Genomic DNA, 23,609 nt, shown 5'->3' with positions numbered 1-23,609 from the left:
CACTAGGGTAGGCCAAGTGGTGAGGAATTGAAATAGAATGAATGAGATCATGGGTTCAAATCTTAGTGCAACTGCAATTATACACCAAAAAAACCGATTTACCATTTATTAAAATTAATAAATTCATCCAAACCCCGTTTCACAAATAAGCTGAATGATAACACCATATTAACTCTTTATTAATCATTATCAGTATCTTAATAATTAGACACCATTTCTAGGGCACCTATCGCTTTTGAAATGTAAATGTTCTTTAAAAACCAAAACGGTACATGAACATTTCCTCAAAGTCACAATCACTTAATAATTAGTACAACTAACACCTAACTATGAAACTAATAAAGCCAATTTTCGCACTTTCATAAGTCAGCCATATTCATGCTTTGAACAAACTGCCAAAACTAGATAGCTCCAACATATTTGAAAAAACCTAAATCTCATATTAACTAAAGATAATTTTATTTATGATATCCTTCTCATCGTTCATTGCAACTTCAGCATCAACATTAGCTGTGTTTGTAAGCATACTCTTGCTAGTTCGAACCTGAGAACACTAGTAGCTTAACCTCTTGTTGACCAGATATTATGATCTGCAGAATGTTTTCTCCATTGCTTTTACATATCAGATATTGTAGGCAAGTATGATGTTTTAGTTCCAAAAGGATCACTTGGGATTCCCATAATTTCCTCTTTTGATGGGCTCTTCCTTTCTTCCTCACAACATAAAGAAACCATGTCCTCCAGCAGGCAACGTACCAAGGGAATCTCCTATTTCAGAGTTAGTTTTACATTCTCATCAAGGAATAAAAAACTGACACCAAAATTTAAGAGAGCTGATATCAACATTTATCTTAATCCATCCCAGCAGAGGAATCACCCATCTAACTAGGCAAGGAGCATGTTCTAGAGTTGATTCTATAGATAAGACAAATACACAAGTTACTTCCATTTGGATGAAGCTCCAAAATTCTAAACACCATCTCCTAGTTATGATTCTCATTGTTGCAGACTTTGGGGTTCTTGTTTTCTCTAAATCAACCAAACTGTAGAGAGGTCAACTGAGTAGTCTTTCCTTGAAAAAAGCCATATTATCCAGTTGTTATCCAGATTATCCTCCAGTGTTGTTCTGGTTAAATCCCAACTGTCCATACTTCCAGTGCTCCCTAAGTCCTACAAGCAATGGACAGTGTTTTCAGATCAGTGTTGTAGGACATGATGCAGGTGTAGCAAGACCCCAGGTCAAAACACAGGTCATTCATTGGTAGCGCTGCATGACAAACCAGCCAGATAAGGTGTTAACAAATTTTCTGGAATTTAAAGCTCCAAATCCAACCTAATATAAAAGTGCATAGTGTTCCATGTGTCTGCATGTGCAACTGTTGAAATTTATAATAAAAATATGGTATTTCAAAATTACTGATAAAGTGGTATGCATACAGTTTACAATCAGGTTTAGAGGCAAATGATTGAAAGGGAAATTCAATAAAATAGACCTAATTTGTTTCAATTATTACAAATCTTACAATAGCAAAAAGAACATTTTGGCAAGCCTCGAGGCTTAAAATAGAAGCATGTTATATGAAAGATTCTAATCAATTAAAATAACAATAAGAGATTAATAAGTAAATTATCTATTAAAAATATTCAAAATTATAACATAGAACATGGCAACAGAAGTAAAACAAAACGTAACATCTATCTCACCCAAAAATATGAACACAACAACATAGCATAAAACATAAGCCAATTTTTTTTCAAGGTAATGAGGTTTTTAACAAAATCCAAATCAAAAGCATTGATTGCATGCAGGATACCATTTGATTAAAGTCAAGAAACAAAGAAAAGAAATGCATGATAGAAAAACAGGATAATACAATGTGTGAAAACATGGGAGGATCTGAGTATAAGAAGTAAACTGAACAAAGGTAAAAAATGAATACCTTAAATGGAGCTATTAGTTCTTATCTTTATTTGATAATCTTTTTAAGCCCTTCCAGATGGCTGAACCTTGAGGATGCACATTCACAAAGTACTTTACAAAGCGTTTATCATTGGATGCAATTATGGTACTCAGGGTTAATGTAGGATTTACAGCATTCCTCTCCTTCAGCCATGCATACATTGAAAGTCTTTCAACAATTTTGTCCAAATCATGGCAAAAGTATGTTGGGAATCCCACGAGACCTTCTAGAGGGTAATCTAAAACATTTTTTAAGAAATCAATCTTCTTTTGAATTACAGCTTTGTTCTGGCTTAGAATCATAGGAGCTCGTTTTATCATTTCAATCACACTGTTATAGTCCAAGCCAGCTTCTACCAGGCAATCAAACCTCTCTTGTAATTGATCACCTCTCCCTCGAAACATTTTTAATGCTTTGGCCATCTCTTCAGAGTTCTCAATGTATCCCAATTTCAGCAAGAAAGTTGTCTTTTCCAAATAGTTACGTGGGTCATGACTATCTACCTTTCCATTGCCCTTCTGCTCCTGTTTTGATGCCAAACTAATTAGCTTCAATGGATCATCCTTTATGATTTGGTACAAATCAGCTTTTCCAACTTTTAACTCCTGGCAAACAGTTTTATGACCTTTCAAGGAACGTGTAATCAGGAGATGCATGTACTTAGACAAAATGTGTGTAATGTCATCTTTTCCCATTCCAATAGCACCCAAAAAGTCAATCACTCTCAACATATCGTTCGCACACTTATTCAACAAGATATTGGGATACTCTACAAAATAAGAATAAACCACATTCATCTCAACACCAACTTTAAGCAATCTACCAAAAACTAAGTACACTTTCCTCCCAAAACCCTCCAACAACAACTTAGGATTTTCCCTAAACAAATTGTGCATTTGTTCCTCGGAATAACCCACTTTATGAAGAAACAGCATGGCATCAAGCATTCTTTTCCAACTATATGTCCTTGAACAAGACAAGTAATTCACCATCCAATCACTCTCAATCCCAATTCTCTTCAACCAATCAAGCACGGAAACAAATTCAAAATTCACATCACCAACCAAAAGCAAAGGGCAACAAACAACAAGCTTGACAACAGTTGATTTCCTCAAACCCAAATTCTCATAAGCTTCTAACTTTGACAACAACACCCCACTAGCATACCCAAAAATCTCTTTTGCCTCTTTAAAAAACTTCCCCATTCGATTCCTTGGCACCCCATAGTTACACAAAGCATGAAAATTTTGAAGCAGCACATGATCATCAGCCAGGAAAAACATACCATGGGGAAGAAACAAATACAACTCAGAAGGGTCAATTCCCAAACTCTCGAAAAACGGTTCAAACTCGTTAATGGGGTTGTACCTGAGGAATCTTTCCAACGACCGAAGAACATCATCTTTGTCGTCAATCATTGAGACCAATGATTCAATAAAACGTGGTGAGTTCTCGCTGATGTACTCGGCGTCGGAGAAAGTGTAGCCACGCGTGGAATGCATGTAATCCATTAGAGCGTGTTGAGCTTCGGACCTCAAGAGGCGAGAGACACGTTTGGGGGAACGTGACGAGAGAACGGAACTTAAAGGAGAAGAAGAGGGAAGAGGGATGGGTTCAGAAGCTCGAAAGCATCGAACTTTGAGAGAAATGGAAGATGGGGTTTTTTGTGAAAGGGGTTTTGGAAGCATGGCGTGGTGGGAAAAATAGAAGCCATTTAAATTCAACAGGGAAATCATTTGAGAGAGATAACAAAAGAATCAAGAAGACTACAAGTCTATAAAAGCATCAAATGAAATTAGGGCGTTCGGTCAAGGAGTCCAATGTAATTTTGTGTTTTAAAACAAATTAAAAAAACTTAAATATATTTTTCCTTCATCCTACTTAGTCTTTTTTTTTTATCTTTTTATTTCTTATAAAATATGTTTATTTTTTTCATTAATAAAATACTTTAAATAATGATGCTTTGAGTGTTTTGAACAATAAAAAAATTATTTAAAATACTTTAAGGATAAAAATAAAATAAATAAATACATTTGAAAGGACTAAAACGAAATTACAGGAACGAGAAAAAAAGTGCACACATTGATTTTATGACATTGCCTTTTATACTTCACTGAATGTTAGCATGAAATAAGATGCTTGAACACGTACAAAATACTTGAAGCATGTGATGCAGTGTGTCCCTGAAAAGTAAGCTCAACATTGGCAGAATGGAAGCTTGAATCAGAAGATGGTGATATAGGAAAGGAAAAATACAAGGGGATAAGAAGCAATATCAATTAAGTACTTGTTAAGCATCAAAATATGAAGTGCATGTTTGGTTTGTACTTGGAAAATGTAACGGTGGAGTTGAATATGAGGTAGTATAATGTTTTACTATTCAATACTAATGTATTGATATATTATGTACCAAATGTATTACTACTAGACTAAATACAAACTTTGGGCTTATCTTGAAATGCTGCTCCACTAAAACCAAAAGTCCATCCAGTCCAAACGTTCCCATCTCGCCACCGTGAACACCCCACACATAAACACACTCCAAGCGCTCGTTAGCAACCTACGCTGTCTTCGCCACCGCGCGATCGCCGTCGATGGAGTCTCTCTTCGACTCGATCAACGTCCGCGACCTTCTTTCGGCGCAGGATCTCTCGGACCCTAACTCCCCTCTCTCGGCGCCGGATCTCCGTCTCCTGATCCAGCGCCTGGAGTCGCACTCCCTCCAAATCCGCTCTCAGGTGCAGTCCTACCTCGTCTCGCACCGCGAGGATTTCGCGCGCCTCTTTTCCCTCTGCAACGACGCTGTTTCGCAGACGCGCGAGGTCTCCGACGACGTCACCGCCATCCTCCGACTCCTCTCCGACCGCCCGATTGACGCCGAGGTGCGCGACATCGTGTCGGAGATGAAGGCAAAGAAGGAGGAACTGAAAGTGAAGAAGGAACTGCTGGGATTGGTTGGAACCGTTGTGGCGCTGAACCAGAGATTGGAGAGTGTGAGGGAAGCGTTGAAGAGTGGGAGGTTCGAATTCGCGGCGCAAGGGTTGAAGGAGTTGAAGGTGGCGTTGAGGATTGGTGAGGAGAATGATAGGGAGCCTTTGGTGTATGGCTTGTTGAGGAAGGAGTGGTCTCAGTGCTTTGAAGAGGTACTACTCTGCTCTCTTGTTGCTGTTTTTTATGGTTTCGTTTGGTGCATTAGGTTTATAGTTATGTGTTAATGCGTGGTGGATTTGGTGCTGTGAATGTATTTGTGTGTGTGCCAATTGAATTGAAGCCTTTCAGAATGTGAAACTGAAATAGGTTTTGGTATGTGGTGATTTCAATTGCATGGACAATGTGCGATAAACAAATAGTCAAATACAAGATTTCATTGCTCTGTGCATTACTGTTCTTTCCATATTTCCCCCAAATAAAGGCCACGTACTCAGTTGTATGGAAACAAAATGCTCAGTATCCCTGTGGTTACCATTGGCCTAGGAATTCATTTATGAAGTTTGAATTCAGCCAAGTTTATTTTACTTGGAATATTGTCAACTAAACATAATGATGATAGTAATAGTCATATAATGATGTCTATGGTGATGATAAACTGTGTAGGGGACACTTAACGCATTTTTTTATTTGAATTAAATTCTTGTTGATATATTTGACAATATAATCAATTCATGTGATTTGTGCCATAGTAATGGTGGTTGTATAGTTTGTGATTTTTAGAGTTTGTGATTGTTTTTAGAGGAATTCGATTTGGGTTTGTAGATTCAAGAGGTCCTCATGAAGTTTATGGAAAAGGCAGTACGATTTGATGGGGATTTGAATCAAGTTGAAGTCAAGTATCATTTAGAAGTTGAGAATGTGAATGGGATTCAATTACACACAGTTGTGGAGGCAATGGATGTAAGTGAATTCGTTATATTTTAAGCTCTCTATTTCAAACATTCTATTCTATTCCTCTTGTGCTGTTGTAAGGTTGGAAATTTATGAGCTCTGTTGAATTTATTTGTTCTTCCTCTAATTTATGTCATTTTTTAGGTAGTTGGTATTCTAGAGTATGGGCTTGCTAAAGTTGCTGATTTGATGATCAAGTATGTCATTACTCCTTTTGTAAATCATGGACAACCTCTTTCATTTCTTGAGGAATTGCATCAAGAATCGGCTCTACTGAAGATAGTTCCATCACTAGATAGTAAGGTGAGTATGATATGTTAGGGTCATAGAATCAATTGTATTTCTCATGCTTTGCCATTTTATGACAGTGACACCCGTCTGCACCTTTGGCGGGGGAGGGTGTTGCTTGCTTGCTTGTGTTATTGGTTTATTCATGGACAGAGTTCTCAATTTTCTAGTTGAGATTTTTTTAAATAAATTAGGAAGCATTGTCATTTAAATGCTATGTTATTTCTAAATATCTAATTTTCATTTTGCAGTTTGAATATTTGGATGGGGAGTTTCTCTATTCAAGGATTCTGCTGTTTATCAAATTTATTTACAGAAGTATTTGCTTCCAGAAAAGTTCTTGGATGCAGTGTTTTGGACGGTTGACATGGCCAAGGATATCAGAGCTAATAATATCTACCTTTCTTTCAAAGGTTTGCTCTTCAGCCCTATGCCATTAGAAATTTGATTGAACGAAGACCATATCCATGCATTCTGTGCTTTCTAACAACTCTAAGGATGTGTATCCATAAAAATACCATTTCATTGATTTCAATTGATATTGGATCAAAAGCTGTTGTTGCCTTATAATATGCAAGTGCATATGATTTCTACCATCCCTACCAACAAAAGTAAGATTATTCCAAATCTTGTCTATCTTATGATCTAGAACAATTATTTAGTGGTTAGTTAGTGTCAGAGAGGAAGTGCTGTGCGTATTTGATAATTTACAGATAGTCACTTGAGATGTCTGATTTCAGGTTGTCCCAACAGATGCATCAAAACTTCCTGACTTTCAGAAGATCATTGTATGTTCATCTGAATTTGAGACAGCTTTAAAAGAGCTTATGTACATTTCAGCATCAGATGACAAAGATAACAGGCTGAGCAATTTTGCTGAAAATGTTGAGGTTCACTTTGCATTCAAGAAAAAGACAGAGATCTTGGCTAAAGCTAGAAACCTACTTCTAGAATGTGACTTTTCAATTCCTCAAGTGAGTTTCCTGACTGGGAAAATTCTTCTTTTGCTATTGTGATCTGTAATTATTTATGAAGAATGTTGCTGCAGGAGTATACAAGGGATGGTTCTGTTTGGAAGAGTGATGAAACTTCTGTCCAGTCATCCAGCCATGTGGTAGATTTGCTTTTCTTATCAGAGAGGTGTCTAGTATCCAAAGCAGCCAAACAATTGATGGAGCTAGTTCATCAGACGCTGCAGGTATACCATCCAGAATAATGAAAATATTTTACTAATGACTCTATGCAGCATATTTTATTTGAAATAAAACTCTGGACTATCTATATACTGTTTCAATCAGTAGATGTACGCTAGTTTTTACCAGGTCTATCATGATCGAGTTATTTCCTATAGAGATCATTCTCATTATGGCCTGACTGTAACAATTGCTGTACAGCTGATAAATTGAAAGAAAAGTATACAAAATGATAAACTCCGCCTCCCCAGTTAGTTCTAACATGTTTTAGAATAGTTAGAAGAGGGATCTAGAATTGGTCCCGCTGAAAGCACCTGTGAATTGTATATAGTTAAGGGTGATGATGGAATATTATCATAACAATTAGATTTCAGCTTAAAGTCTCTAACCAGTAACTTTAGTCAGAGGTTCATAGTATTCTTCCAGTAGCTCGAAACTAGGGCCCCGCTAACAATATTATTCACCTCATATCTATTAACCTGCAATGATGTCATCTTTCATTGTAGGGATTAGACAGTTGATGACAAAGTGCACTCTTTGTTTTTCTTTTCTTCTATTAATACTGTAATGATAATTGTTTGATTATTGAACCATACTAGTACTCTTAATTTAATTAACATCCATTTAAGTATTTTCAGTTTATTGACCTACAAGAATTTTAATATTAATAGTGAAGCTGATCATTGCAAATGAAAATTTGTCCAGGATGTTTGCCTGTCATCTACAAGAGTTGCTTTGGAATTTTATCACACAGCTAGAGATGCTATACTACTTTATGAAGTAGTTGTCCCTGTCAAGGTTAGTCCATGTAAAGCAGTGGTCCTACTTCTTAGTATTTTTATCATTATGGATTGATTTTATGGGGTGAATTTAATAAAGTAATGCAAGTTTATGGTCAATATCATTATTAATTTTAGAGTGATGTCCTTTGTGCTAATATTTAATACCTTTCCCAATCTTTGGCTGAGATTACCTACTATAAATGACATCCAATACATATGGAGGATTTATCTTCTTTATGATGTTGTCAACTTGTTGTATATGTCAAGGTTACCTCTGTATTTGGGTGTTAGTTGTTGTCTGTGTATACTTTCAGCTTATAGTAATAACTTCTGTTTTTGATTTGTGAAGCTAGAGAGGCAGCTCAATGGCATTAATCATGTAGCCGTTCTGTTGCATAATGACTGTCTTTATCTCTCCCAGGAGATATTTGGGTTTGCATTTGAGGTATACATACTTGAATAATTGAGGATGAAGTAAACTCACAATATTTAAATAATTTACTATTCTTTAAGTTTTAACCAATTTTTTTTTAATTCCTGATGTCATCCTTTACCCATTTTATTTTAATGTTTGTTTGTTTTTGTATTTGCTTAAAACATTACTGGGGTCAATTCCTCAAATAAAATGTCAAGGAAAACATACAATGTAAACCTTGTTTATTTTATGTTAGTTTTTTTTCTTGGCTCATGCATTATGTTCTTTTCTCAGTATCGAACAGACTTTCCAAGTTCCATGAAGGAACATGCTGTGTTTGTTGATTTGGCTCCAAGGTTTCAGCTGTTGGCAGAAGAAATATTGCAGAGACAAGTTCACCTTGTTATTTATAATTTGAAGGAGGTAATTTCTTTATTAAAATGCATGAAGCATCTAGCGATATCTTACTAATAGTTGACATTTGCCTTACTGACCTGCACTTTCCCACATGTGCCCATGTTTATAGGCTATAGATGGTGCTGATGGATTTCAGAATACTCATCAGATGAAACAATTTGAGTCAGCTAAATTTAGCATAGACCAGGTAATTTTCTTGTCTGTCTAATATGTCTACAATACATTACCATTTGCTATCCCGTATTTTTTTATGCCTTATTTCCTTTGTTCCTTTTTTCTCTGTATCCAACCCACAGGGTGGGGAAGATTTATAGGTTACTAGTATTAGTTGATGTATTTTTAGTTTCACAAATGACATGACTGAGTGTAATTGATTAGGTTGTTTTCATTCTGGAAAAAGTACATATCATATGGGAGCCGCTTTTGCTGCCTTCAACTTACAGGAGAAGCATGTGTACAGTCTTAGAGTCAGTTTTCTCAAGAATTGCCAGAGATATACTTCTGTTAGATGACATAGCTGCAGAGGAGACTTTACAGGTAGAATGTATACCGTAAGTCAACTAATTGATGCTTGTAGTTGCACCATTGTATTTCATTAGTTGGTCTTAAGCATTATTCCTCTCATATTTTCAGCTACAAAGACTTATTTATTTAATGCTGGAAAACCTGTTGTCATTATTTGAGTCTTTGGCCCCTGGAGAACAGAATTTGCATGAGTTCTCTGCAGAGTCTCTTGAAGATTTTATCCCATCCTTACGTAAAATCCGTAAACTATCAGGCATGCAGTGGCATCTTCTAAATTATTTCTTTAAAAGATGTTGGTTGGATTATCATTGACTCATCCATGACAACTAACCTCTTCATCTTTCATTTGCCTCAGAATTATTAGATATGCCTTTAAAATCCATTACAGCATCTTGGGAGAATAAAGAATTGCTCTCTTGTGGCTTTACAATAACTGAGGTATTATTTGATTATTGACGACTTTGTTTCTTGGCTTCTTGGGACAATATCTTTTTTTCCTTCATTTATGTTAATTATTTTTAAACACTGCCCTTGGATTGTTATTTTATGTCAGAGCTTCAATTAGACAGTGTCTTAAAATGACTTAATATATATGTAGATTCTTCAATCTGATTTTCTCTTTCCGATTATTCTTTACAACATTGTAATTTGTTTGGACAAGGCTCCTCTAAAGAGCTTATCTTCATTTAATTTAAAGTAAAACTCAATTTAACTTAATAAAATTAAAGGATGAATACACCCTTGCTTACTTTAGAGACATTCTCATTTTAGAGGAGCTTTATCCCATTTGTTTCACCCAGAATTTCACTGTATATTCATGTGGATCAAATTGCTACTACAGGAAAACATAACTGAATGGATTATTACATATGATTGACCAGTATGTTTTGTTCTATAAAAAATGATTTTAAATGCCCTGATCTGATATCTTTTCCTTTACTGTCTTCTTCATGTTATGCAATTTTAAAAATATTGTATTAGAACTGTATCTGATGAGCTTTTTCTTCACAAGCATTCTCACTTGTTATGTTTCTTACACGTCTGATTGTTGACCTTTTCTGCAGGTGGAAGATTTCATAAAAGCTATATTTACAGACTCACCTTTAAGAAAAGATTGTTTATGGAGGATACAAAATCCGAGCTTTTAGATTTTTCATCTAACTTCCTAATAAATTTATAAATCACGAAGAACACACTAGAGTTTGAGAGTCAGAGATGATCGATCACCTAAGCATATATCATGTGAGTTTGAGCTGCTGCTCCAAATATTACAGCTAGCAGAAAGTACAGATTTGAAGCAGATTCGTGCTGATGAATTTACTGAGGAGGCTTCCCCATAAAGATTTTGTCGACAAAAGTCTTATGCTGAAGAAGTGATAGTCTTTTTTTTTCCTTCCTTTTTCCGTTTAAAGTAAAACTGGGGAGGGGTTTGGTGCAGAGTTGTGCCTCGTTTCCATTATAGAGCATCCTAATTGTTGCTCATTAATAGGAAACACGGATATGAATTCAATGGTCGATATATATATACTTGTAATGCTGCTAATACAAGGCAGATTTAGTGAGACCATTTTTAGAAGCAGATAAATAAACGATTGTGGCACAAATGTTGGAAATAGCATTTTTCATTCAGGTTTTGTGATTCGCACTATTACGTAATAAATGTTACATTTGGTTGCAGTGTACAAATTGCCTACATGACAGTTACGCCACTATTGGATGTATCGACCTTCAATGTAATAGAAATAATGTGTTGATTATATTTAAATTTAATCCAGTGGTCTATAAGATGTCGAGTTTGTGTTGCAAGACTTAGGAAGACAGCATAACCTAGGTATGGAGGTTTATCAAAGACAAATGTTTGGTTTAGCTTAAAAGTTAAAAGCTACATGTAACTCACGCAAAATATAAAGAGGAATGTTCAAATTACATCATGCAAATTTTGATAATTATTACAATATTTTATAACTTGATATAAATGATAATTTTTATTGATTTAACTATTAAATATATTTATATTTTATTAAGATTATTTATATCAAATTTTGTCAAAGTTAAACGAAAAAATAATCAAATAATTTATATTTTAATATATTTTAGAATGATTATATTATGAATTTTAATCCACATAAATGAGATAATAAATAATTTTAAATTAATATGAAATTTTATATATGATTTATATGAAAAAACTTCAATCTATGGTGAATTTTAAAAAATTATTATTTAATTAGAAGTTATAAAATAATATAATAATTAGGAAAGTTAATATTTCTTCTCAAATTTAAATATATTTCCAATAGGGATGCAAAGAGAATCCCTTTTAGAGTTATTTATAATCCGATAAAATTTGAAAATTCAATCTAAAAAATTCAACCGAAAAATCTCAAACAAAAATTGAAAAAATATATTTTTTTTTTACTTATTATATCAAATTTCAGATTTAGTTTTTTTTAAAAAAATCCATCTAAATTGAACTTAAAAGTATATATATTTTTATTTATAAATTTTAATATAACTCATTTACATTTTTGTTTCTTAAATATTTATAACTTAATTATGAAACACATTTATAAAAATATATATTTAATTAAATATAACTTTTTAATAACTATTTGAATAAAAATATATAAATATCATTATCAAATTGTAAATTTATTTTACTATATACTTGAAAATCTATTCTGCTATTAAATATATAATGACATTGGTGCAGTATTTTAACATTTTGCTTTTTTTTTTATTATGTTTGTATCATGTTTTACCACTTATTATATATTACCAATCAATCCAAAACAATTCAATCCAAATCACTTTAAATTAAATTTGATTGGATCAAATTTAAATTTTAAACTAATCCTAATTTCTCTTTAAAATCAATCCAATCCAATTTGCAGAAATTTCTACTTTTCACCTGGTCAAGGGGCTACAATCCACTAGAGATTTAGGTCACAATGGCATCATCACCCTACTTATTAATAACTAATGATTTATACAAAAGGTAGATCAAAAAGTTCCTTTGTTATGAGGGTCGAACCTGTTAGCTGAAAGCTCATTGATAGGGAAAAGAAAATACCAAAACATGCTAACATTTTCCGGAGATATATCAGTACGTACCCACTGAATGACATATATCAAAATCCTCAGAGAAGATCACTCATCACTAGACTGGTTTTTTAACTTGGAACATGGAAAAACAGAATAGTGATCACAATAATCATGAGAAACAAGTTGCCTGTAACGTAAAAATCGGTGGTTGAAACTTTAATTTGGTATAAATTCCTTATAAATTGATCATAGCTCATCCTTGCTTGAAGCATCTTCCCCCATTAGTTCTTCAAGAGAAAATTCATCCTCCTCAATTATTTCTCCATCTTTTCCATCCCATGGTTCTGTCTTTACAATGGTTGGAGTGCCTTGCAGGGGCAAATTCCCTTTGCCTCCACGTCCAGCTTCTTTCACAAATTCTCTGAAGAAAATAAATAGGTAATATTTAAGCATTTGTTTATCTCAATAATGTGTTTAGCATTTAGCATAAAGTTAGAAGAACAGACTTACATAATCTGGTCAAGTTCAAAAGCACTCTTGAGAGGAGCATAAACAGCTTTCTTAAGGTTAAGGGCCACTAAAGCTGGATAACCGTACCCTCCAACACCCACATTCTTCTCAAGATCTGGCTGATTCCCTGCAGCTACCCAGACGTAGCTGTCCACGACACAAAAATTCAATTAATATTAAGAATATGTCAACAAACACTAATTAAAATATACATATATAAAGCACTTGCAACATTGATAGAATAAAAATTTTTAGATGTGATGACATTAACTAGCAGTGTGATATTAAGGTGTGGTGTGGAATCTAAGCAAAAAGTACTTTTTTACTTGCCTGTATGGACTCCTTTTAAACTTCTCTGCAACAGATAGTAACTGCTGAAGATATATGTTTCTCCCCTCAGCCTTGGAATCTAAAATGTCAGGAAGGAAGGCAACAAAACAGATTGCGGCAGAACCACATTTCTCTTCCAAAACATCCTATAGAGAAGATTCATGTTAATTATCTTAGGCAAGGCACAGGTTAAGGAAACAAAATAGGAAGTATTTATTAGAAAATAAAGCATTTATTGTTTCAAAAACAAAAATCAGTTAATACTTTTGTTTTTGAATAATCGAAATCATTTAATATATAATCAGTGCGCCTAGGGAACTCTCATCAGCAAGATCCGTTATCTTGTATTCCTCTCTTTCAAACCAATGCACAACCAAGTAAAGTAGGTAGGGGAGAAAATGCTTACTGGACTGTGTAGCTCTGTCACTTCTGGAGGAGCAACGTTTGTTTCCAGCTGCTCTAATGCAAATGATTCAATAGCCAAGGCAGTTCTTGCGCCTTCATAAGGAATAGGACTATCTTTATCAGCACCAAACACCAAGATAGTTGGGAATCCTTGAACTTTGAACCTGCTCATTAGAGACTGATAACAAATATCCTGTCAGAATAATATAAACAAAAAAGCATAATAAAAAAAATTAAAAAATGAGACTGCAATTAAGAGTCTTACACTCTTACCCTTCCTTATCAAGAAGTAAGAATAAATAAATTAAGAAACTCCGTGACCATCTTGATCACCACCAAAGGAGTTTTAATCAGTTCTTATCAACTATTTAGGCATATAAGATTACCTTTTCAGCATCACAGTCAACATGGCCCAGTTTAACCTTCCCTTTCAAACTATTGGATGCTTTCTTCCACTCAGGAGCTAATTTCTTACAATGTCCACACCTTTGGGAAATAAAAGAGAATGAATGTTATTAGAGCTACAAATCTGAAGTAGGAATACTTTAGGTTCAGTCAGGTAATCATGATATAAAAAATTAGATTTTAGAACACAGGCAGAACTTACCAAGGTGCGAAAAATTCCACAATCCAGAGTTCTTTGCTTTTGATCACCAATTCATCAAAGTTGCCAGAGTTCAATTCTACTGAAGAACTGGTTTCTGTCTTGTCACTAGATCCTCCTGTTGCTTTTCCACTTAACCGATCCTTCAAAAGAGCCTTTACCTGTACATGCAGATAATGAATGTACAAGGAGGCAATATTTTGGAGTAATGGTATTACATTTTACTATTTTTTTTAAATGCATATTAGAAACATGGGAGAAGGACTTAGCAGTGAGTAACAAATCACAAAAATTAATTGGTGAATTACGATGTGATAGTCTGCTCATTTAGATTTTTATTTATTATTCTGATAAAAAAAAATTTCCATTGGGCAACAACACATCAAACATCAGTTAATCAAACATAAACCATGAATTATAACACAACTGAATGTGAGTGAATTTCTTTTATTATTATTTATATAGAACTGTATTTACAAGTAGTCACACAATGCTCAAACCCTAATCCCAATACATCCAAATCCTCACTCTGCTTAGATTTTCTACACTACCAAGTGGTGTGTAAAAAGAATTTCCCTTTCAAATTTTTAATAAGAATCTCGTTTACTTTGTAGTCATTAAAGTTTCCATAGAAATACAATTGTTTTGTTACAAAAGAGGACATCTATACTCTATCCAAAGTCCAACATCACACATGCAATAACACTACTCATAAAACATCAGAAATATTACACCACGTTTGGGGCAAAAAGGTTAAAAAAAAAAAATCCCTCATGAGATCCCAACAAACCTGTTGAAGTGCAAATTCAGCAATTGGTTTGACATCTCTTGCTCCTTGGTAATCAACAGGTGGCTTTCCAGGTGCAAACACTTTTATAGTTGGAAATCCTCTAATTCCATATTCCTGTAGAGTAGGGAATCAAGAAAAAGTTACACACACAAACACATGCGAAAATCTAAATGTTTTTAATGAAGACAATTGAAGAAAACAGCCAATAACTGAAAACACCTAGAAGGAGTAAATGAACCTCATGCAAATATGCAGATGTTATGAAGAAACAGAAAAAGAATGTCCGGTTGCTTTACATACAGAGTGGGGGCTAGATACGAAAACTTTACACATACAATATTCTTGCATGTAGATATTCCAAAATGGCTGAGGTGATTAGATCCAATTAATCATATTCCAATTATTTGAAACAGTTTCTAGAGCTCAAATGATTATGAATAAAAAAGCCTTGTTTTGCATAATGCTTGATCCACAAAAAGGTATTTCCAGTATTACACACAAAAGTTAAGCATATAATAAAGCATCTTCATAATTCAGAAAAAGCTGATTGCAAGAACCAAAGAACACATACAGCATAGTCTTCATTCAACAGATTTCAACATTTCATTATACATAAAAATGCCATCATTAAATGAAGAAATGAACAATAGACAACCTGAGCCAAAGACGGGTGAGCATCAGCATCAATTGCTGCCACAGTAACAACACCCTTCAACACAGTAGCTGCCTTCTCCCATATAGGAGTCAGAGCCTGACAGTGTCCACACCATGGAGCAAAGAATTCAACAAGAACAACTCCATTTGAATTCAGAACCTGCGAAGAACCTTGATATCAGTCACCAAAACTACAACCACAATATCAAACTTGGCATTTACATGCCCAGATGGATTTCAAGAGCAAAGATGCGAAATTTAACGTTTATACGCAACACTCATTTGAAAAAATGGCAAAAACAGTGAGATCACAAAATGAGGTAATGGAGAAAGGGGTAAAAAAATAAACTTGATTCACCTTGGACTTGAAGTTAGAGGGAGTGAGTTGAAGCACGGGTGAGGATGCTCCATAGAGTGCGTGCGAAGGGGTGAGGTTGAAGATGAATAACAAAAGGGGAAAAGAAACCAGAAATGGGGTTCGAAATTGAGACTTCGGCATTGTCTTTCTCTCACACTTTGCACTCTGAATCTGCTCAGGTAAGAAAAAACCCTTCTTGGTTTTTCTGTTCGAGGACTTTCTATTGCTACGTGTGTCATCCAATCATATATTTACACGTCAGACTCCCATTTTGGCAAATGAAATTTCTTTCTTCTTCTTCTTCTTTTTACATACTTGAAAATTAAAATCGGAAAAACATTTTTATATGAAAGTACATTTATAGTCATATAAAAAACTATCCATATAAAAACTTATTAAGATTTATGGATCTATTTTTCTATAGATGTACTTTTTAAGAATATAAAAATTATTAACTTGATTTTGTTTTTCTTTTATATAGAAACAAATCAATATGTAAATTATTATATATGTTTATTTTAATAGAAATTTCACATAATCTTTTCCTAATATATAATACTTATAAACATTTTTTATATGTGCACAATAAAGACATATTAATGTTCCCACAGGTCAATAAACTAGTTTATTTTAAAAAGTAATTACTCTTTAACACTTTTCTCTATATAAGATATATCAATAGTTGAAGAATAATAAATAATTTACATGTTAAAAAATTTCCTACTTATTTTTCATAACTTAAATTAAGTAACATGAAACATACCCATGTTCTGTGTTTCTAAGGACTTTTCCATAGTATTAATATTGCCTTGAGTGTATGATAAACCCTATATAGAAATGCATATATCTGCCAATAACTATAATGTGTTACTTATTGAGGGAGAAGCGTGGGGGTTGCTCAAAGCTCTTACTTGGATGACAGATATCAACCTTACTCATAGAAGATAAAATTAACAGTTTTGCAACAGAAGATACAGAGATAGGAGATATTATTGCTGAGTGTAAAAACATACTAGTGCAGAATCCAAACTGTGGAGTGGACTTTGTAAAGAGACACGCAAATATTGTTGCACACTTGCTTGCAAGGAGAGCAACAGATCACGCTAGGCTCAAAGATTTTCATTATATCCCTTCTCGTATCATGAATGAAATGTCTTAATTCTGTTCTTGTAAAAAAAACTATAATGTGTTACGTTTATATTAATTGTTGCGAACTAGAGTCAGAGACCAAATTGTTAGAACTTCAGAAGGTAAAGAGGCATATAAATCCACCTTTTGATCCATTCCACGCATCATCTAACTTTCATCATTCGTTCGGGATACCTCAAGATCAAGACACTGATTCAACTAAGTTACAAAGTATCACAGACCGTCACTTCAAATTCGAATGTGCAAGATGAATCTCCATCTCCATGTATTTTATTAGATCGTTTACTTGTAACTTGTGTAAAGTACAACCATGGCATCAACACCAATACTTTTGGGTTACATATAACATGGAGAAAATAACTGAGCAAGTAAACCATTGGAATAGACCACATTACACAACCTTGAACCTTGGGTCCTTCATTTGTTGGAATTTTTGTTTCGCGTCTTTCTTACCAGTTGTCTGAATAGATATACTCGTTTTTATTTTTCACCTCATGGCTGGGTCAAGTCCCACATCGACTAGTTTCGGGTACAAATCATTCTTTATAAATCTCTAACTTGGGAGTTAGTTCGCTGAGCTGAGTAACGTTAGCTTGTAACCTAAGTGGGGGCAATAAAGTGATGGGACATGGCTCGGGCTATGCTCGGTCGGGCTGTTAGATGCATAATTCTGGCCTGCCCGCTCCAAGTTAAGAGCTGAGTCATGGGATTTGGGCGAAGGCTCAGGTCTCTTGGCTCCTAAACTGGAGGGCACAGCGTGAGGCTGGTTTAACAGAGCAGCGAGCACCTCCGGCTCCTGACAGTGGAGGGATAACAGGCTGCAGCACTTTCAGCCCACCATGACCGGGTGTACCAAGCTCCTGAACCATCATTTTTTTTTTGTGATGAATCAAGTTTAATATATAGTTTAAAAGTTAAACTATCAATAACAATTTCTGGGACTAATTTATTATTGACGTCCTAATCCTCGATAGCTTCCAATGGCATGCTAGTTCTTCCTTTAGCAGTGTTTACCTTCCCAAGAACCAGACGTTTCTACAAACCTCCAATCAAGCTTGCAAATCAAATTTGTCATCAGAGTTATGAAAAGAAAGAGCATCCATTAATGAAGTAACATTTTGGTGTACCTGAGGAGAATGTTCTAGAGGATCAGATGAATTGATCACAAGATTCCAAACTAATATTTTATGTTTTCTAATTTCAATTATTTGCTCTAGCTGATCTCAGTATGTTAAGCACCTTTAGTCAAAGGAATTATTACATTGTCTTAGACCAATCTCTACTAAGTAGGTGAAATTTTCAATTTTCGAGAAAATTCATAAAACTCAACTATAAGAGATTAGTCGAGACCATAACGATCTCAAATTATACAATAATTTCTCCTTTTAACTGAGAGAGTGACCTCTAAATTTTAAATTTCATCACATGCCAAGAAGATATATTTGAAGTTTCATTCATGAACCTCTAAATTTTCAAGGTTTTTTTGGAGTCTCATGCATCGTGTGGGACCCTTACGTACATACTTCAAGTCAGCTAACATATCTTTTAAATATGATGGATCTAGCTTTTCAGTCCTGCTAGTTGAAAAACACCTTATATTTATATTTTTCGGTTCCAAACTCGTAATGTTTCTCATTTTTCAGAGTCTGTAATGCTGAAATTTCGTGGTCCTATGCACAATGAGTGGCCAAGATCCCGCAAAAAGAGCTTGATACACGTTAGTGGATAACAATTCTATATTTTCGAACATATGTGAATGTATTTAATCACAATTTCAACTGTTAATTTTCTAATCAACTACTATAAGTTTACGTTATCTTCTAAAGTTTATGAAATAACTGTGTGGGTAAGATGAAGCTGGCCGGTTGTGTGAGATATTATCATTTATTTATCACAAATCAAACCACTTCTTTCTCAACAACAATATCAGGATTTATAGTTTCTTCTAGCCTTTTTAGCATGGTCTTGCACCTTTTTTATTTTCCCTTCTCCTTGGTCGTGCCTCACCAATTACCAAATCCCTCACATGAATAGGAAAGTGGAATCCATAACAAAGTGAACTTCCACATGGCTATATTTAAACAAGGGAAATGAGCCATGAGTCAAATCATCAAATTAATGCTGTTTTGCTAGTATGAGTATGTCTTGACCATAGCTGCATAATACATTCTTCTTAAAGCCTTTTGGGTCCATATTAGAAACAATCATGATTCATAAGTTCCTAATAGCAAGTGCCAAGAAATGTATTTCCTTAGAACCAAGCTGTGCTAGTTAAAACATGACTACCTTGATGATTCATGTAAGTGTAATGTTGATAAATCAGCTTCACGGTATGATGTAGAATCTTGATGATACAAAGCTTTAGGTTTGTGGTTTTGCAACAGGCCTAGGCTGGCTTTAGATCTTGTAAAGCTACACTCAAGAATTGTTAAAAATTGTTCCACTGTAAAATCATGATTATAATTATACATGAAAAACCGGTTTAATCCAGCTTTGGATGACACACTGAAGTAAGATATAGGAATTTCCTTTAATAATATCATCTTCTGTGAAATTACATACTGACATTTCCGTGCTATTCAATTCTATGATTTAGAGACAGGTAATGGCAATATTCTATAAGGAGTATTCTTCACTAGATATCACTGAAGCCTAAAGAAAGATATAAGAGGTTCATATACATCTCGGTGAGCATTTTCACCCATAACATAATCTGCATGTGCATAATCATTTCTGTACTGCACTACAAGCTTATCTGCATCGTGATCTTTGAGGATTTCTAACAGACGTTGCACATCCTTAACATCAGAAAGAGCATCAGCCCCTCCATAACTTAGGAAGAGAGGAAGGTCATTTGGAAGTCTTTTCATGTCATATGCTGGAGGAGTGGGTTGTCCATAGTGTTTCATGTTCTCATCTCGGTTTTCGTAATCAAACATTGAAGTGGTTCCTTCTCTGATCACTGATATCCATATATGATTCATGAAAAACAAAAAACTATTCTTATTAACATCAGTTAAATTTACAACATCTATGCTAATAAGTAATATGCTTCCTTTTTATAGGATATATTGGTGTCTACATGATATTTAAATTAGGGAAAGATGACCACTTACTCTGAGATAGATGGATCATGTTCTTTGTTGCTGTTGACTGAGGCTCATGATCCAAAAAAACATTTACAATCGAAGGGTTCAGGCAGCAGTTTTGGCCTGAAAGCATAATAGTGTCGTCAATGTAGGAAACAAAGTGTTAAATATAGAGATTTCTTTTGGTGGTTGGTGGGAGGGGGTTCCTCATGGTTAATAGCATAATAATTACATGAATGAAACCTGTGAAAGAGGTCAACAAGTTGGTGCAGTCAATGCCTGTGTTATTGCACAAGTCCTTTAGAAACTTAATAACAGAGCCCCTATTCAAACATGAGAAAAAAAATGAAATGAAACAAATCCTCATATGATTGGAGTCACTAACAAGATTAGTCATAAACTGGTTTACTTCTCAATTTCATCCTCCAAAGTTATTTATGACTATTATCACGTCTGACAGAAAATTTGGTTACCAAATTAGTCCCTCAAAAATTTAAAACATTGCTGTATTTGTCTAATTTGGTGAAAGATTAGATATTTGAAGACATTTCACTGATAAAATCTTTGGAGGACCAAAGTGGTGACATAAAGAATCTTTGAAAGACTAATGTGATGATGCATATAACTTTGGAGGATCAAATACATGATTTTCTTAATTATTAGCTATACCCTACATTCAATGAAAAGCACAATTTCACGTCAGGATGGATTCTGACTCTGATCTTATTCTATCCACCAAGAATTTTGAGAAATGTATTGTATTAATATTCGTACAACATAAAAAGTTTGAACTATGAGGAAGTAACATTGCAGCCTTCTTATTCTCAGCCACAGTGCAGAGAAATTAATGACAATGAATGATATAGATAACGGGAGTTACTTACCCTCTCATATTAAATTCAAAGATTCCCAAATTGTACAGTGACTGTTAGAAAAAAAAAAAAAAACAGATTTTTAGTGTCAATCTTTTGAATTTTAAACAGAAAATTTCTTTTCCTTTTTTCCTTGTGAAAAAATAAAAGCATGTTTATAACTAAATACCTCTGCAATAAAGTTTTCAGCAGCATTTTTAGCTAGGGGTGAAGTCATCTGACCAACATAAGCAATTGGGCTAAGTAAGGCAGCTGATTTCAACATGTTCAGTAACTGATCTTGGGAAAGAGCAGCCAATGCAATCAAAGTTCCCTACAAAAGAATTCAACACTCTTCAGTCAGCAACACATTGAATAAATCAAAGACAAGAAGAGCAAGTGTAGCATGCGAAATTCACCTGTGAGTGACCAACATAGTGCAATTTTTTTCCAGTTAGATCATGCACATACTTGAATGTGGCTGGAAGATCATGTGCAACTAATTCATCCCATGACCAATTCCAATAATCCTAAATAAATAAACTTGCATAAGCAATAGGACCAATCAAATTGCTGACCACAGAAGTGAAACAACATGTTGTACACAAACTAACCGAGCTATTAGAAGGTAAAGATGTATGTTGCCGGCTAAATTTGGTTCCACGAGTGTTAGCAACCCAAACATCAAACCCATTATCCGCCAAAAGGAATGCAAGAGACTGGTTTGAAGGTAACAATAACCATGTTATGCCATCCTGAAACCACAACATCACATTAATTGCCAACATCAACTACAAAATCCATGACACATAGTTGCTTATGAAACTATTAATTTAGTTACCATGAAAAGTCCATGCTGTAGAAGAACCGGTGGCCCCCTTGATTCTCCCATTCTAATTCTTGCCAAGTTAAGAATATAACCATCTTGTGATGTCACCTAAAAACCATCACAAAATAAGCCAGTTAGTAGCTACTAGCTGCTCTAAATCTTGCTCATTTCTAATCAGAAACAAGAAACAGATGCAAGCACAGTACATACCAAGTGTTCTCCACAAGTGTAGCCTTGTGTCATCACCATTGATGAGCAAATACCATCACTGGGGGGTGATGACAATGTAGCGGTAGTGCTAAGTGGTGATAATTTTCTCCCAGTTGCAAGAGTTAAACCCCAGAAGAGAATCACAAGGATTGTTGAGAGTGATGTGTTGGCCATGTTCTGTTTCCTGGTACATTAATCTTCCCAATCCAGACATTATTATTTATACACGCAGAAAACAGGAAAAAATAATAGTACTGAGGTATTCACATGAGGGGTTTTAAACCACCTTTTTGTCAACAGTAGTTTAAACAAAAGTATTTGTGGGGTCTACCAAGGAGCCACTATTAAATCATAAGATTTTTAATACCAAAAAAGAAATTGTAAGATTTTGGATTTTGTTGCCACGGTTCTTTAAATTTGAAAGAAATGTGTGGATGGTTTTTCACCGCAGGGGTGACTCCTGACCAGACCAATGTGGCTCATATATAAAAAGCAAAAACATGTGCCTTCAAGAAAATATTATGCAATAGTTGCTCTAAGTTGTTTTGTCCCACAAACCATACCCAAGTCTTGCTTCCAAATAACTAAATTAGGTATTGTACAAACACACTGGAAGTCTTGCTTATTATAGACGCATGGCATTTTACAGATGTATTCACACTTATGATAAATTAACAAATTAGCTTAATTAATAAGTATCCAATACATTGTACTGATATTTTTCATATTGTTAGGAGTAATTAGCTTGTTAGGTATACTAGCAGGTTGTTAGTTTGTTAGTAATATTTGTCAATTTTAATGAGCTCTATAGCAGATTAATAGGACAATATTTAAAATTATTGTTGAAATATAAATGATTAATTTAAATAAATATATAATACACATTCAAGTTTGCAATTAGTAATAAGATAATATGGGATGGTGAGAATTGAATTACTATTACTCGTTCCTTTGAGTAAGTAATGAGGATTTAGTGGCTGAAGTTATAATAATTGATACTAAGTAACCAATAATTAAAATGGAAAGAAGAGAAAAGATCTATGTTGGTGGTGAAGGTTGATTAAGTTCAAAACAGATGAATAACCATGGGATACAAGACGAAGATAATGGACAAATTGCTTATGTGGCTAAATAATAAAGATTTCTCTATTTATGATTAGGTGATAATGAAATTTTTTTCATATATAAAAATTAATAATATTTTTTTCAAATATTGATTTATTTTTTCAGGAATCAATATTCTCAGTTTTATTGATTCAGAGCTCGTAATTTATTTATGTTATAAATTAATTCATATATAAATTTAAGTTATTCAAATGATA

The 23,609-nt window shown here is 34.2% G+C and overlaps 4 protein-coding genes across 7 annotated transcripts; 1 reads left to right on the top strand and 3 right to left on the bottom strand.

Moving 5' to 3' along the window:
- Nucleotides 1-233: 233 nt before the first annotated feature.
- LOC100803162 (transcription termination factor MTEF18, mitochondrial) lies at nucleotides 234-3,705 on the bottom strand. 2 transcript variants are annotated; one of them, XM_014767087.3, is made up of 2 exons: nucleotides 1,941-3,705; nucleotides 234-1,267 (listed from the first exon to the last, which is right to left on the bottom strand). In XM_014767087.3, the coding sequence occupies exon 1, from the start codon at nucleotides 3,695-3,697 to the stop codon at nucleotides 1,955-1,957; it is 1,743 nt and encodes a 580-aa protein (XP_014622573.1). In that variant the 5' UTR covers nucleotides 3,698-3,705; the 3' UTR covers nucleotides 234-1,267; nucleotides 1,941-1,954. The 2 variants fall into 2 exon arrangements, with proteins under 2 accessions (XP_014622573.1, XP_040865181.1); XM_041009247.1 differs by having other exon boundaries at nucleotides 234-1,170; nucleotides 1,941-3,701.
- A 676-nt stretch (nucleotides 3,706-4,381) lies between these two features.
- LOC100802645 (centromere/kinetochore protein zw10 homolog) lies at nucleotides 4,382-11,145 on the top strand. Of its 2 annotated transcripts, XM_006595776.4 has the most exons (14): nucleotides 4,385-5,104; nucleotides 5,715-5,852; nucleotides 5,988-6,146; nucleotides 6,383-6,544; nucleotides 6,872-7,105; nucleotides 7,180-7,329; nucleotides 8,030-8,122; nucleotides 8,456-8,551; nucleotides 8,816-8,944; nucleotides 9,048-9,125; nucleotides 9,317-9,475; nucleotides 9,572-9,716; nucleotides 9,819-9,901; nucleotides 10,528-11,145. In XM_006595776.4, the coding sequence occupies exons 1-14, from the start codon at nucleotides 4,556-4,558 to the stop codon at nucleotides 10,609-10,611; spliced, it is 2,259 nt and encodes a 752-aa protein (XP_006595839.2). In that variant the 5' UTR covers nucleotides 4,385-4,555; the 3' UTR covers nucleotides 10,612-11,145. The 2 variants fall into 2 exon arrangements, 1 of the variants encoding a protein (XP_006595839.2); XR_001384697.3 differs by lacking the exon at nucleotides 10,528-11,145 and having other exon boundaries at nucleotides 4,382-5,104; nucleotides 9,317-9,489.
- Nucleotides 11,146-12,497: 1,352 nt separating this feature from the next.
- Nucleotides 12,498-16,335, bottom strand: PDIM-1 (protein disulfide isomerse like protein). The gene is given in 9 exon segments (NM_001249647.1): nucleotides 12,498-12,929; nucleotides 13,019-13,165; nucleotides 13,349-13,494; nucleotides 13,755-13,931; nucleotides 14,140-14,239; nucleotides 14,361-14,518; nucleotides 15,148-15,261; nucleotides 15,803-15,961; nucleotides 16,160-16,335. Coding segments are annotated over 9 exon segments (1,317 nt in total). The 5' UTR covers nucleotides 16,301-16,335; the 3' UTR covers nucleotides 12,498-12,754.
- A 3,398-nt stretch (nucleotides 16,336-19,733) lies between these two features.
- LOC100799092 (triacylglycerol lipase 2) lies at nucleotides 19,734-22,518 on the bottom strand. Of its 2 annotated transcripts, none has more exons than XM_003545559.5 (9): nucleotides 22,288-22,518; nucleotides 22,090-22,185; nucleotides 21,863-22,003; nucleotides 21,668-21,778; nucleotides 21,439-21,582; nucleotides 21,282-21,322; nucleotides 20,641-20,720; nucleotides 20,425-20,520; nucleotides 19,734-20,270 (listed from the first exon to the last, which is right to left on the bottom strand). In XM_003545559.5, exons 1-9 carry the CDS (start codon nucleotides 22,459-22,461, stop codon nucleotides 19,951-19,953), a joined length of 1,203 nt encoding a protein of 400 aa, XP_003545607.2. In that variant the 5' UTR covers nucleotides 22,462-22,518; the 3' UTR covers nucleotides 19,734-19,950. The 2 variants fall into 2 exon arrangements, 1 of the variants encoding a protein (XP_003545607.2); XR_003264551.2 differs by having other exon boundaries at nucleotides 20,137-20,270; nucleotides 20,630-20,720.
- Between the last annotated feature and the right edge of the window lie 1,091 nt (nucleotides 22,519-23,609).

The sequence above is a fragment of the Glycine max genome, chromosome 14 (genome assembly GCF_000004515.6).
Source record: "Glycine max cultivar Williams 82 chromosome 14, Glycine_max_v4.0, whole genome shotgun sequence".
NCBI lineage: Eukaryota > Viridiplantae > Streptophyta > Magnoliopsida > Fabales > Fabaceae > Glycine > Glycine max.
Note: the sequence above shows the minus strand (reverse complement) of the source record. Positions and strands in the feature narration are given on the sequence as shown.

What these genes read in the sequence shown, in the direction of transcription:
- LOC100802645 (XM_006595776.4), top strand. Translation starts at nt 4,556, where the DNA reads ATGGAGTCTCTCTTCGACTCGATCAACGTCCGCGACCTTCTTTCGGCG. An exon ending in TAGTTCATCAGACGCTGCAG is followed by an intron (nt 7,330 to 8,029) that starts GTATACCATCCA and finishes AAATTTGTCCAG; the next exon opens with GATGTTTGCCTGTCATCTAC. An exon ending in TATTTGGGTTTGCATTTGAG is followed by an intron (nt 8,552 to 8,815) that starts GTATACATACTT and finishes TTCTTTTCTCAG; the next exon opens with TATCGAACAGACTTTCCAAG.
- LOC100803162 (XM_014767087.3), bottom strand. Translation starts at nt 3,697, where the DNA reads ATGATTTCCCTGTTGAATTTAAATGGCTTCTATTTTTCCCACCACGCC.
- LOC100799092 (XM_003545559.5), bottom strand. Translation starts at nt 22,461, where the DNA reads ATGGCCAACACATCACTCTCAACAATCCTTGTGATTCTCTTCTGGGGT. An exon ending in ACACTTGTGGAGAACACTTG is followed by an intron (nt 22,186 to 22,287) that starts GTATGTACTGTG and finishes GATGGTTTTTAG; the next exon opens with GTGACATCACAAGATGGTTA. An exon ending in CATGATCCATCTATCTCAGA is followed by an intron (nt 20,271 to 20,424) that starts GTAAGTGGTCAT and finishes TATGGATATCAG; the next exon opens with TGATCAGAGAAGGAACCACT.